Source organism: Xenopus tropicalis, chromosome 3 (assembly GCF_000004195.4).
Source record: "Xenopus tropicalis strain Nigerian chromosome 3, UCB_Xtro_10.0, whole genome shotgun sequence".
NCBI classification, from domain to species: Eukaryota; Metazoa; Chordata; class Amphibia; order Anura; family Pipidae; genus Xenopus; species Xenopus tropicalis.
In genome coordinates, this window is record NC_030679.2 from 70,827,165 (window position 1) to 70,842,253 (window position 15,089).

Below are 15,089 nucleotides of genomic sequence, written 5' to 3' on the forward strand. Positions count from 1 at the left end.
TGGAGGAGTCCCAAGCTGGACTTGAATTTCTTGCTATTCTGATATCTACTGGGAGTTGCTATCTTGCTCCCTTCCCATTGTTCTGCTGATTGGCTACTGGGCAGAAGGGAGGGGGGGCAATATCACTTCAACTTGCAGCTCAGCAGTAAAGTGTGACTGAAGTTTATCAAAGTTCAGGTCACATGGCTGTGGCACCCTGGGAAATGAAGAATATTTCTAGCCCCATGTGAAATTTCAAAATTAAGTGAAAAAAACGGATTTCAATGCAGGATTCTGCTGGAGAAGCTCCATTAACTGGTGCGTTTTTTAAAAAAACATATTTTCCCATAATAGTATTCCTTTAAATGCAGTTTCACCTTCCCATTGACTTCAAAGCATTTTGGCAACATTTGCTAGTATTTACATGGTTTTGTGAATTGTTATCAAAGCTAAACTGGGCAGTTTCATTTATCAAAAGTTCATGCTCTATAAATTACCAATAATAATCCTTATCTTCTCCGCCACCCACTATAAACGTCAAAGGTTAGCTTCCCCAGATTATTATCTAGGATGTAGCCTGCAATGAAGCTTCCCAGCAAACCTTTTTTCAAAATACAGCAGGAAAATATAGTAGGAACTTCTTATGTGTATCTATTCAATACTTTCAACCTTTCCAACAGCATAAAAAAGATGTAAGAATAAATATATATAGCTTATATAAGCTATAATTAGCGATGGGCAAAATAATTCTGTAGGCATGGATTCACTTTCTGCGTTTCACCATTGGCGGATTATTTCGCAAAACAGGCAAAACAAAATTATGCAAAAAATGGCAAATTGTTGCAAAAGCTGATATCTCTGACATGCACAACAATTTTTTTTTGACGCACAACATTTTTGCCGTTTTGTGAATCTTATCAGAGATTTGAAAATTTTTCACTCATTGCTAGCTATAATTTAACTTTTACATTCTTTACATGATATTTAGCAGCTTTCAACACTTAACAGTAACAGCAATTTCTACATAATTCACAATTATTTAAAAAAAAAAAAAAAACATAAAAGAATACACCTGTTTTCCAGAATGTTTGGGACCTGGGGTTTTCTGGATAAGGGGTCTTTCCATACCTTAAGTCTACTAAAAATTATTTCAAAATAATTGTTTTGCCTCCTATAAGGATTATTATATCTCAGAAGGGAACAAGTACAAGGTACTGTTTTATAAGTACACCGAGAAAAAGGAAATTATTTTAAAAATATTACTCATTTGTTTAAAATGGAGTCTACATGAATTAGCCTTCCCGTAATTCGAAGCTTTCTGTATAATGAGTTTCCAGATAATGAATCCCATACCTGTAACAAAATAGGTCTTGCCACAATTTGTTGTTGACGGGCAAAATATTCTATTCAATGATAAAAAATCTAAAATCAATACAAAGGCAGCAAACTATTGGTCTAGAAAGAAAGCTTAATGAGGGAGCTCCATTTGAGAAGTATTTGAAAAGGGCATAACACCAATGAGTAACATCCATCACAACTTTCATAACATAATTGCTACACAATACAGACACTCTAATTAGCCAGTACTAGAGCATGATTCTTTCCTACAGGTGCTTGCTGCTACTTTTGTCATGGCTACAAAAATAGACAAAAGAGAAGAAAGGGGAAATGCACACAAAACGATTTTGCTAGTGTAAAAAATACCTCCAAAATTGTTTATTGCGGAGTGCAAATACAGACCAAACCTTTCAAGGGCAGTATTTTTTACACCAGGAAACAGTTGTGTTTGCATTTCCTCTTTCTTTTCTTTTCCCTATTGCTATATGCACTTAGCCAGCAGCACTTGGAGGATTTGCACCAACGGATAACAGACTGAGTTTACCAAGGGGAACCACTAGTGTATGGACTTTCTTTGTTTACAAAAATAGACAATGTTGATCATTTACTGATAACTTTGTGTGTTTTACCAGAGGCAATTCTCAGTATTGTCTATGGCAGAGTATTTTCTCACATTTTGTATCTGTGACAAGTAGCTTCTACTAAGAAGTTCAGTGTGTCTTCACCCTGACTCCATACCCATATTAAAGATATGCAATACTGCTTACAATGCAGCCAGTTTGCCTGATTATGTTAAAACATGTGGAATAAAAGCGTATCCAAGCTTTAAAAATAAGCCTAGCATTTCATGACTGCAGTTGCAATCTTCTGATCTTCCTTTTTCTGACAAAATACATTGTGAGGAAATTGGAATAAACAATTATGTCTGTAGCTAAAGTGAAATTGTTTGCTATTGCCTGTGGCTATAATAGCCATCAATCATAGCCATTTAACAAATGCCAAAGACAAATGAAAAGTGCAGAGGCAATCTTTCTGCATATACAAACCATTATTTAGGTCTTTATAAAAGAACTGTGCCTTATGTAACTGAGCTAAAATATCAGTGACCCCCATATGACAAACTAAAAGTGGTAATTATACCACCTAATGTAAATAACAGAGAACGGAATACTGAATAATGCTGAACAAAATATCTGTTTGAGTAAAAAACAACACATCTAACTGATTTATCCAAGGTACACTCGAATAAGTGATTTATTATATGGAGAGAATATATTTGTATAAATATAAGTGCATTATCACCTAACTGTTAAATTGTTGAACATGTTGTTCATTTACAAAGAACACTATCATTTTCCCTTTCTATATTATTTCTTGATTTCATGCATCTGAGTGCATCCATTACCGGGAGTGTTAACAGATAATTGTGTTGAATTACTATGTAAAACACATTACTATATACTTTGCATAGCAGAGCTTTTCACTAACTCAGGATGCATAATTCCAGCATGATGTATAACTGCTGTATTAAGTATAGATAGAAAGGAAACACTTAGACACTGATGAGTCAGTGTTTGATCTCAACTCCCAAGCATTCTAAGGTTGACAGAATTTTAGGAATTGATCCAACTGGCTGATCGATTTGATAGACCAGTTCCTTCAATTTGATAAATACTGATGTTTATCATTACCCGTGCCTTTAGGACCCATTGTCAGGATTTATTCTATAAATATCTACTGTGATTGGATTTGTTATTCGCAGTGATAAATCCTAAAAATTGTTATGGATTGCTTGGAATCAATTGATCAACAATTATTTTTTTCATAAATCTTCCCCGTAACCATGCCCTGGTCATTCTTAGCAAAAGAACTTTATTTATACAATGAAAATACTCTAGGGAACAATCAAAGTGACTGGTGGGCTTCTTTCTGAGAAATAACTCTCAGAAAATGAATTTGAGATCATTGAGTCTAAATATATATTCTATTACAGGTATGGGATCCCTTATCCGGAAACCTGTTATCCAGAATGTTCCGAATTACGGAAAGGTCATCTCCCATAGACTCCACTATAAGCAAATCATTATAATTTTTGAAAATTATTTCCTTTTTCTCTGTAATAAATAAACAGTACCCCGTACTTGATCCCAACTAAGATATAATTAATCCTTATTGGAGGCAAAACAACACTGTTGGGCTTATTCAATATTTAAATGATTTTTTAACAAACTTAAGTTGTAGAGATCCAAATTACAGAAAGATTTCTTATCCAGAAACCCCCAGGTCCCAAGCATTCTGGATAACAGGTCCCATACCTGTATATCTTTTTTCAGTATTTCAATTATAATACATAATAATAATGTAGTAGAGTTTAATGATACACACATATATATATTCCAGTGTCTATGTATGCAAAAATAAGGACTTCCCTTTAACATTGCAGAATAGGCTTCAGTATTTATTTATTTACTCTGGGTACCTAATAACAAAAGTTTTGTTTTGAATTTTCTAAGTAAACTTATTTATCAGATGACAAGCCCAACCTACCAGTCTTCTGACAATCACATTACCAGTCATTTCTATGTTTTTGCCTGGATAATACCTTAACGATACATGCACATACACTTTGGATTCTATTAATCAGAATGTGCAAAATTATACTGTAAAATAAATGTGTAAAAAGTGGTGTAAAATAAATGGTGAATGTATAAATCTTAATTTATTTTATGCTGCCCAGTTGCAGTATTTTACATGGTTATTTTACACTGTTATATTTATATAATAACCTATTCAAGTCAATGAGAAAAATGTAGTTTCTGACACAGCAGCTGGTACTCTTTATTCCAGGAATTTTACGTGGAAAACATTTATGGCAATGTTTATACATAACTTGGCATTTATAACGTTTATTACACAGTGATGTCTACAAATGAAATGGTGAGGTGTTGGGTATTTGGCCACTGTTTTTTACAGCATTAAATAGACCCCTTTGTCTATTTAATGTTGTAAATCTGCAATTTTAGAGTGTGCCCTCACTCAACATATAACAGGTAATAAAGGAAATTTATTTCAACCTACTTCAGTTGTTGTATTTATGTGTTTCATAAGCCAAAACTAAAGTCTATTTTTCTTTTTTGAAAATCAAAAATATAGATGTATGATGGTACAGTAGGAAAGCTCTGGAACACATAGGAAGTATTATGCTACAAATATGTTAATCTCAGTAAGCAACATGACGACTGCTGACCATGCCTTTATTTGAGGTGCTACAAAGGCATTGGCAACTGTACCCCTTCATTGTTTGTAAACAAGGTGCTGAACAACTTAGAACAGCCTGACAAAAGTAGTCCTGTAGAACAGTGCTGTCTAACTGGCGGCCCGCGGGCGGCCCTCGACCCCCCTCTGTGTGGCCCCCCACTTGTCTGGCTGCTTTGATGGCTTACTCTTGTGTAAGCTTTAAATGGTATCAGTACTGTGATTAACTGGCCCCCTGCATGGTTCTCACCTCAGATTCAGGCTGTAATCCCCCTGTATTGTTTAAATATGTAATCCCCTGTGTTTTTCACACCTTTTAATCTCTGCATTGTTCACCCCCTGCAGTGTTCACACCTCAGACTTAGTCTGTAATCACCCACATTGTTCACCTCTTCACACCTCAGACATTGTATGTACTGCCTAGCCTGTGTATAGGCAGCACAGGGTAGGCAAAGTATGGCACATAGGCAGCATAGGGCAGGGAGAGTATGGCACACACAGGCAGCATAGGTCAGGGAGGGTATGGCACACACAGGCAGCATAGGGCAGAGAGGGTATGGCACACACAGGCAGCATAGGGCAGAGAGGGTATGGCACATAGGCAGCATAGGGCAGGGAGCCTATGGCACACACAGACAGCACAGGGCAGGCAGAGTGCTGCCTGTGTGTGCCATACTCTGTCAGCCCTATGCTGCCTGTGGGAGGTGAACCTGGCAGGGGTTTGTTCTGGGAGTGTGTTAGCAGTTGGAAATAGCCATTAAATGGTCCCTAAGGTGTGTAATTATGTGCTGGGGGTTGCTGTGCTAACCACAGGGGAGGAGGCATATGGATTTAAGGGTGTGTCTTAATATGACATAATATAATTCTTTAACATATGAATGATGGTTGATATCCCTGCAGCGACCATTGTGATAAAATGGGTGTGGTTTGAAGTGGGTGTGGTTTAAAATGGGGGAGTGGCCAAAACTGGCTTCCATTATCGGCCCTCCACCATGTATGCGAGAGAAATTCCGGCCCTCGGCACCGCAGAAGTTGGACAGCACTGCTGTAGAAGATTGTTTTCATTAAGGTCAGAACTTCCAAATAAACTAAAAAACAACAAGTAAGATTTCTAAGATCAGTATCTTTGCTACAAGGTTAGTATCCCTTTCCCAGGGATAATCAGTTCTAATAAATAGCATACTTAATTGGGGAATTATTGAAAAAATTATAAGTTAATACAAGCTTTATCATACTGAAATAAGACTTTTTCTAAATAAAATCAATTAAAAATTCTGGCCTGTTTCTGAAATCAAGTTAATGTTTAATCTGTCTCTTTTCATTCTCACTTCATGCAGAAATTGGGTGTCTGGATGACTATTAAATCCAATATATTTTTTTTTTGGGGGGGGGGGGGGCTCTTTTGCCTAGATGATGTATTAGAGCTTACTCTTTTATAATCGCCAGAAATCATGTCTCTCTACATGCAGGATTTGTGCCAAAATTTTGTGATTACATTTTCATTTTTTAAATAGTTCCCCTTTAAGACAATAAGACTAATCTTCAAAATATTTACTTAATCTTCATCTAAAGTTCCCATAACCACTTTTCCACTGGAACTCTCAAGGGTGCAGCCTAACAGCAATATATCAATAATATCAAGAGTGTGAGCACTGTTTAAATGTCTGGTTAGGTATAATAAAGCAGATGGGGATGGTCTTCCATCTTAACTCTAATATAAATTTTAAGCAAACAGATTCTCTTATTCACTCATATTTCTGTTGTTTTTTCCATTCAGATACACAAGATACTGAAATAGGTCAATCTCCCAATAAATCTCTTAATTATCAGGTTATAAAGGTTATGCATTCTGCTAAACATTATAATATGTTCAATACAGGCTAGTTTATTGTGGCACAAACTTCTTGCTGTTGCTAAATCTTTTAAACAAAACCATTATACAGTGGCTTTCATCAAGAAGTTAGTTAACTTAAGCCATCATATATAAATTAAATGTTTTCATTTAGATATTTGTCTTTTAATATCAAGCTTCACAGCACAATATATTGTCTGTGACTAAAAGGTTCAGCATTTAAACTACCTGAAAAAAACAGATGCCCATATGCTTAAGTGCTTGGCACAGAAGTATTCTCTACTTGATATGTAACCTGGGAGAATAAGCCACTGATAAAACAAATGGGCACATAGTGCTTCAGTCATTGACTTGTGAATATTTTTTTCCCCTTCAAATGAAAAGTGACTTACTGTGCGATGCACCATAATTACATAAAAGATAGTTGCTAAGCAACTAGAATGAAACTGTAGCAGAGGCCTCACAAACCCTGTAAAACATCTGTCTAGTAGTCTTTAAATAAAGAAAGGTACAGTCTTTAAACCTTGATAGCAGAATTGCAATGGACTTATAAGGGTGTCTGCACATCTGTGAAAATGGGGAAGCATTATATTCATAAAAGGATAATTTATCTAGCATGAAAACCCATTCATTATTTGACTGTAGGCAATTTAAATGGCTTTTTTCATGCTGTGCAGATTTAAAAAGTCGAATATTTAGAAGTCCATATTTAAAGCAGAGTAAATTTGCAGTGCAGTCTACAAAACAGACACTTGATATTATCAAACACTATGGCTGTAACAGTAGGATGTATATAACTGTAGAATGACCAAGAGGCAAGTTGAAGGTGTAGTTCAGCCAACACCTCCATACATACTCTTCCACATAGCAAAGGCCCATCCTAAGAAAGAGTCCAGTGTACCCCATGCTATAATCCTTCATAGCTGGACTTGTCTGTATTACAGCCAAAAGGAGTTATACATCTATTTTATTGTAGGAGGAAATAAATGCTAATTGAGTGTGAATTGAGGAACCATTAAAACCACTGATGATCCTTACCCCCATCACTGATGAAGCAGGTCAAGAATTATTTGTCTGGGTGTGGCATACATTTTTATGATAATGTAGCAGGGTTTTTGTGATATTTTATAGTTAGTTAATTTATCTCCATCTGCATAAAGAGATATAAAGTCTCAGTATTACACCAGTACAGTGACCTTTAGCAAATAATCAGCAATTAGTTGTAATGCATATAAATATGTTGAAAAATGAAAGAAAAAACCTTATTGCTATAGGTAACTGCACTGGTGCAATGTTGTGTGGTTTCTAGATAGCTCAAATTAATGGGAGCTTAAACCACTATTAACTTGCAATGACCATGCAACAGAATTATAACAAACACAGTGTCATACATGAATAAGCTGACACTATAGCCCAGGTTAAATTAATTCTCTAGTGACGCACTAGCCTCCAGCAAACTATACATGTATACACTGAAGACTAGTATCATATGAACAGATAATGGAAAAATATAAAGATATGATATTACTGCAGTTGGATAAGGCATGAATTTGATTTTTTTTCTTTTATACCTTAAGACATGGTGGTGACTATGTACCTTCTCAGGGGAAATTACTACTATTATCTTATAGTTTAAAAAAATAAATATTCTTAAGTACAATCAGTCAAGAGGATATGTAGTGTGTATATATTTCTTATGCAGGGGTGACTGCCAAATACAGCTTTTAACTGGTTATAGTTAAAAATATTGATAAAGAGCTCTTAGGCTGATGCCACACTGAACATATGGAGTATATTTTCCAAAAATTGCTTGGAAAAAATACCGCCATATGCTCCTACTTGTGCCTGCATCCGAATTAATGAAATACGTTCGGGTGCAGGCACATGTAGCCGATATCTGAAGATACGAAGTCTCACATTTTTTGGCGGATATCGGCTACATGTTCCTGCATCCAAGTGTATTTCATGCATTTGGGTGCAGGCACAAGGTAGGGTAAATAGAGCGTAGCGGGGCATATTCTCTGCAATCATTTTTCGGCTTGCCGAGAATACGCCCGTGTGGCATCAGCCTTAAGTTTGCCATGCATGGCCAGCTGACTAGAGAGTTGACACTGACTCCTACAAATGTTTTTCACACAAGTGTCTTTAAATTATATTTACTAACATTTTCTTTATCATTCCTAAAAGAACCATTACCAGAAAGTAACATGGCTTCAGGAAGTGTGATGTGGGTACTTGGGATATTATCCCGAATAATAAGCCAGAGCTGAGAGTACTTTTTCAATACCCCTTACATGTCGACTTTACTAGTTAATCTATGGGTGATACTTGTATTTGTGAGTAGTGGTGACTGTTGTGAAAGCAATAATTTAGTCAGTAATTTAAAGAGGATGTCAACCCAAATATTTATTTTATAATTTGCATAATGAAAGACAATGTAATTGGAATTAACTTTCCAATATACACTGCAGTCAGTGATTTTTAGCCAGTTGCATGCTGAACTATAAGTACAAATCTGATTGGTTGGCATGAAGGTGTACAATTGCCCAGTGTTGATAAATGACCCTTCAGAGATAGAAAAAGAGAGAGAGGTTACTATTTCTGTAACCAACGGAACCAGTTAGCTATTTACTAACCAACTAACAAGCCATGGCAGCACGTTGTAGCTGTAACGGCTTTAAATAGTTTTTATGATAACATAAAACTTGTGCAGGATGGGTATATAGACCAATGAAATTTACCACCCTCTCTAGGACTCTCATTACCCCTTATTCCACCACAAAAGTAAGATTTTTTTTTTTTATACAAAAGAGAATTAATGTTATTTGTGTAAAAGTGAAAAGCAACTCAAGTTACAGTATACCTAAAGTAAGTTTTGGCAAACTATTACTACGGATACAATAGACATAGCAGCAAAACTTTGTTTCCTGAAGCTAGAAATATATTAAAGAATCAGTCGAAGCTTTAGTAGTCACAACAGCAAACATTATTGATATTGGGAATTTCAGCCAGACCTTCCCTACAGTCATGTAGCTTATGGATAAATTGAAACATGGTCTAAGGTTTAGTATAAAGTTTCTGTCATATAAAAGAACATCAAACAATAAATGGCTCCTGATGTTTCTTTGCTTTTAGTATATGAACTCAAATTTATACAGATAAACAAACTCCAGAAAACAAATGTACTACTGACATCCTGAAAATATAGTTACTGATCATTGTCTGGTTAACAGTAGATTAAAAGATGCATCTCAACCATACTATATTAACAAATAAAGATGACAATGAAACCAAGAAAATTCGACTGCATCCTATATAGTCTACTATTATACCACTTCTACCACTTTATCCAATGAAGTCTATTCCACTTTTCTTTTCTCATTACAATAAATTGCTTGTCCTGCAAACCGGTGTTTCATTAGTAAGTAAGATTTATTTGTGAATGAATTTTCCGGCCATAATTTTCTAATGTTTCACACGCACGCATGCCATTTAACAACAGTTAAATATTCATTCTCTTCATGAATATGCCTTATGAAATATTTTAAATTCAGTTCATTTGTAAATACTATTGTACAGTTGTATATCCTGTTGAAGTTTCTTATAAAGAATTTTGTGAACAGGTATCTCTCTAGCTTCTGTTAAATAGGATTACAAATGTTAAGCCCCACACAGCAAATAGCATTTTATACTCTCTTTGCAAATATGACCAGTTCTCACATTATAAGAACAATACTTAAAATTGCATGTGTAATGATTCTGTGAAGTCAAAGCATTTTTGTATCTGATGAATGTTAAAGCAGTTAAAATTTAAAAAGACCTTTCTGTCTGGCTAATTCTTCTCATTTGTAAAAATTTTTTTTACAGTGAAAAATCTATATAAAATTTTATAGAAATAAGTTCTGCTTACAAGACCACCAGCTGTCTAGCAATTTTATCTTGAACTTTTACTTTGTCACCATAATTAATAAATAACACAATAATTCTTGACTTTTATTAAAAATATATATTTAAATAAGCCATACAGTAAGTTGCAGTTTAATTATATGCTCAGTGGCAAGGATTATTTTATTATAAACTGGGCATATATTCATTTAAACTTTTATATTTAGAACTACATTCTAGAATGTAATTTATAAACACACTACAAAAAAAATTAACAGGTTAATTAGTACTTACCCTTTCTGCTGACTGAGCTGTTCCAAAAAATATTGGAATAAAAGCTAACCAAATTATGCAGGTGGTGTACATAGTAAATCCAATAGGTTTGGCTTCATTGAAGGTTTCTGGCACCCCTCTGGTTTTAATGGCATAAACAGTGCATGTAACCATTAAAAGAATACTGTATCCAAGAGAGCAAATAAGAGAGAGTTCAGATATGTCACATTTAAGAACCCCCCTGGCATTAATTGGATCAGGTGTTCTTTGTTCTCCATAGTCTATTATAATATGAGGAGGATCTACAACAAACCATATGAAGACTCCAATCAACTGAACAGATATAAGACTAAATGTAATTACCAGCTGAGATGCTGGACTTATAAACTTTGGGGCAGTAACAGACTTTTTTCCTTGCTCAAATATTCGATGAATTCTGTTCGTTTTTGTAAGTAATGCAGCATAACTGAAGCACATGCCAAGTCCCAGAAAAATACGTCTTAGTGAGCAAACAAACATGTCTGGAGTGCCAATCATTAAAAAAGTAATGGCATAGCACAAAAAAATCCCTGTCAACAGCACGTAGCTGAGCTCACGGCCAGATGCTCTAACAATAGGTGTATCGTTGTATCGCACAAAGGTGACAATTACAAATGTTGTCGCCACAATTCCCAGAATGGCTATAAAGACAGGCACAACAGCCCAGGGAGAGTGCCATTCAAGTTTAATAATAGGAATGAGTTGGCAGCCAGTGCGGTTTGCATTTGGTTTTTGATCTAAAGGACAAAGTTCACAGGTCAGTTCATCTACTTGATAATGATAGCCTTCACATCGTTCACAATGCCAGCAGCAGGGAACTCCTTTCACGGTTTTCTTTCTTTCTCCAGGCTTGCATGGCAAACTACAAACTGAAGTTGGTTGCGTATGTTCTCTGCTTGTCCACTGCATGTCTTCCACCTAAACAAAGAACACATCACTCAGAACCCTTCCATATCCATTTTACTTTCCAAAAATCTTGATAATAATATGACAGATCAATGGCAATACAATTTAGGACAACGGGAAGTCCTTTCTGAAAAAATATGTTACAGACTGGATTTCACTTTTCCAGAGTAAGTTTGCAGAAAAGAAAAATGTGTTTTTTTGCGGTTTGACTTGTTTTTAAATTAAAATAATAAGTTCAACAATAATTCAATCACACACATGTAAATGCAACCATGTCTGTGAACAAACCATATAAAGTGTCTTCATATACCTACTAAAGATCATAACTATATAAACATGAACATACTGATTACTTTTATCATTCTTTATTGTTGTTTATGATGTATATTGTTTAGACATTATTAATAATGATAATAATAATAATAATAATATTATTATTAAATTAGCTCCATCTGCTCTTCCCTATTGTACAGTTTAGGTGCAATGGATAACAGATGCAGCATATTTTAGAAATATATTTCAGTAAGTTTGATACAAGAAATAAATCTCATAGAAAGGCCACCTATACCCAAGGATTGGATACTTGTGGCCTGGTACAAACTTTTTCATTTATTGGTAATTTCTCATCTACATGCAGCCTGTGATACTGCAGCACTTGTAAGTATTGCTAATTAGACAGAAATGTATCTGCTTCAATATATATTGTACCTACAAACCCATTTTTTATTGTTTAGTACTCAAACATTTTATTAGGACACAGTAGCATAGTGCGCAAACATTTTATTAGAACACTGCTGTGACCATTTATTCTACATAACTCCATTTCCGCTACAATATGTTTCCACACATTACGGATGAGTCAAGCTGCCGTTCAGTAATTTTAAAACAAACACTCATTTTTCTGCAGTAAATGGTAATTATTAATGAATAATATTAATAAAATGTTAATAGTGAAAGTGTAAAGCAAATCAATAAATAACTTCAATTATTCAAAGCATACATTTATTGCAGTCTTATAGCACACTAGGATAGCCAGGCTATTGTTGAAAGATATGACTTGCTTCTATACACGCTCCTTGTGCTTAGTGGCACTGTGCTGTTCTAGCAGCTTTGACTATTTAAATGCAATTGCACACAAGGTGCAAAGGTAGTCATCATGCATTGGTGAGTTGCAGACATGCAACTAACTTGTTCAATTCCAACAGACCTGTATCAGTTTATATTCATTTGAAAAAACAACCAATAAAGTAGGATTGAAGGTAACCAGTGCCAGAACAATAATTAAAGCTTCCTTGTCTTAAGTTCAAGTAAGTATTAAACCAATGCCACCTCTAGTTATCTACCCAGGATCATGCAGAAATGTGTACATTATAACATAAGCAACTGATACTAGAATTTCCAGCCATTCTCTTTTGAAACAATCCCCAGTTATCTAACTTCTTTTTTTAAATAAAGAATGCTTGGGGCCTGTGATTTTATAGATAACAGGGACTTTTAAAAATTCAGATCTCCAAACCTTAAGTCTGCTAAAAAACTATTAAACGCCAAATTAAGCCAATTGCTTTGCCTCCAATAAGGAGTTAGGATGGTTATCTGGAAACCTGTTACCCAGAAAGCACAGAATTATGGGACAGCCCCTCTTCCAACCAAATAATTCACTCTAAGCCTCTAACCAAATAATTCACATTTTAAAAAGTATTTCATTTCTCGATAACAGTCCCCATACCTGTACAGAAAAAAGGTAAATATTTTAAAATATTAGCATTATTTGGTTAATATGGACTCTACGGGAAATGGCCTTCCCATAATTTTGAGCTTTATGAATAACAAGTTTCCAGATAAGGGATCCCATACTTGTACTACATTGCTAATTACCACATAGATTTGAAATGCAAAATTCAACCTTTTATTAACATTCTCTATAAAGTTTAGATGCATAATGGCTAATATACAATAATGTGGAGTTATGCTGAACGTATTACTGATAGAGCATTTATATTTTTTAACAACATATTTCTGTATTTAAATGGATGATTAGGCAAACCAAGTAGTGTTGATTGAATTAAAGTATATTATATATCTTGTTTTATTTTGTAAGGTGAGCAAAATATATAAGTAAAGATGGATCTCTTGGCATTGCTAGTGTTACTACATACTGCGGTCCTAATTAGTTCAGATGCATGACTGCTTTGAAAACTATGCAGCATGCTTTACTCATGCAAAACAATACAGGTTCTGTTATCCAGAATGCTTGAGACCTGGGATTTTCTGGATAAGGAATCTTTTTGTAATTTGGGTCACCCAAATAGCAGTGGGATTTTACTGTGGTGAGCTCTATTTTTTTTTTTTATAAATCTGCCCCCTAGGTGTTTAGTTAGGAAATAACATTTATCACTATCTGATTTTTAATTAAAATTATCTTATTTTATCACAGATGGCAATATATAACTGACATCTTATGACACTAAATGGAAAATGTAATTGAAGGTACAAAGTTTGCCCAGGTATAGTAAGATATAGCAACTAATTAGTAGTTTTTTTACACCAGGTTTCAAGTAAAAACCACCTTGCTGACAAGCTGCACCATCTATTACATCACCACCTAAGGGGCAGAAGGAACCGCAGCAGTTGAAATTGTTTCACATACAATAAACAGCCATCATTGAATGAATGTGTCAGTTTATTAAATTGTGCTTTTAAAAGTCAAATATTACGCTGTGTCAGTTCATAAGAATGTGTTGGACTGCTCTTTGAGAAGTAAACATGCATACTGATCTCTAGGGTATTTTATAGCTCAGTGACACTGCCCAACTACTTCTTTGATCCCTTAACCCCTATACTTTTAATTTGCAAGGGTAGCTAAAGATTTAGACAATGATTTATGTGCTGGAAAGATTCACAAGTGAAATTCACAAATTAAAGCAGCCACAGTTACATTTTATTCCTTATCTTCCTATGCAGGACTTATCCTATTTATATTCCAGTCTCTAATTCAAACCACTCCCTGGTTGCTAAGGTAAACAAGGCCCTAACAACTGGATAGCTACTGAAATTCCAAACTGGAAGCTGATGAACAAAAAGCCATATACTGAAAAACCACAAAATATAAAAAATAAAAACCAGGTGCAAATTGTCTCAGAAGATCTATGTATATGTCATACTAAAAATCTAATTCTAAGGTGAACAACCCCTTTAATGGGGTGAGGCTCTTTAGGTCATGGATTCAATGTACTATATTTTTATTAAAATCACAATTATTGGAGAAGCAATATCACAGACAAGTATACCTGTCAATGAAAATGATCATCTTGATATATATTTTGCTTACGGTCAGCCTTTGGAACAAGTTCAAAAATATGAAGATTTATAGGTATACAAGGAAAAGAATATAAAGATAGATATAACACAATAAAAACTAAGGCTAGCTCAGTATTAGTATTAATTTATATAAATATCCGATGTACTACATGATTACACAATAAAGAACATTGTTCCCTTTAACATTTTGAAACAAATTATTGCTTTGTCGTTAGCTAAACGTGTAATGTATGCAATTAGTCAA

At 34.7% G+C, this 15,089-nt stretch overlaps 1 protein-coding gene and 1 long non-coding RNA gene across 5 annotated transcripts in view; one reads left to right on the top strand and one right to left on the bottom strand.

Moving 5' to 3' along the window:
- LOC105946844 overlaps window positions 1-14,235 on the top strand; it is a 79,754-nt gene extending 65,519 nt beyond the window's left edge. Inside the window, exons 2-3 of the long non-coding RNA XR_001170329.3 lie at window positions 11,470-11,694; window positions 14,076-14,235. This is a non-coding gene — a long non-coding RNA (uncharacterized LOC105946844). The remainder of the gene's footprint in view (window positions 1-11,469; window positions 11,695-14,075) is intronic.
- Window positions 1-15,089, bottom strand: part of grm8 (glutamate receptor, metabotropic 8) — a 444,690-nt gene that overhangs the window by 32,345 nt on the left and 397,256 nt on the right. For all 4 annotated transcript variants that reach the window (XM_018092300.2, XM_012959967.3, XM_018092299.2 and 1 more), the window contains one exon: window positions 10,604-11,539. In XM_018092300.2, the coding sequence (XP_017947789.1) occupies window positions 10,604-11,539 (936 nt within the window). The remainder of the gene's footprint in view (window positions 1-10,603; window positions 11,540-15,089) is intronic.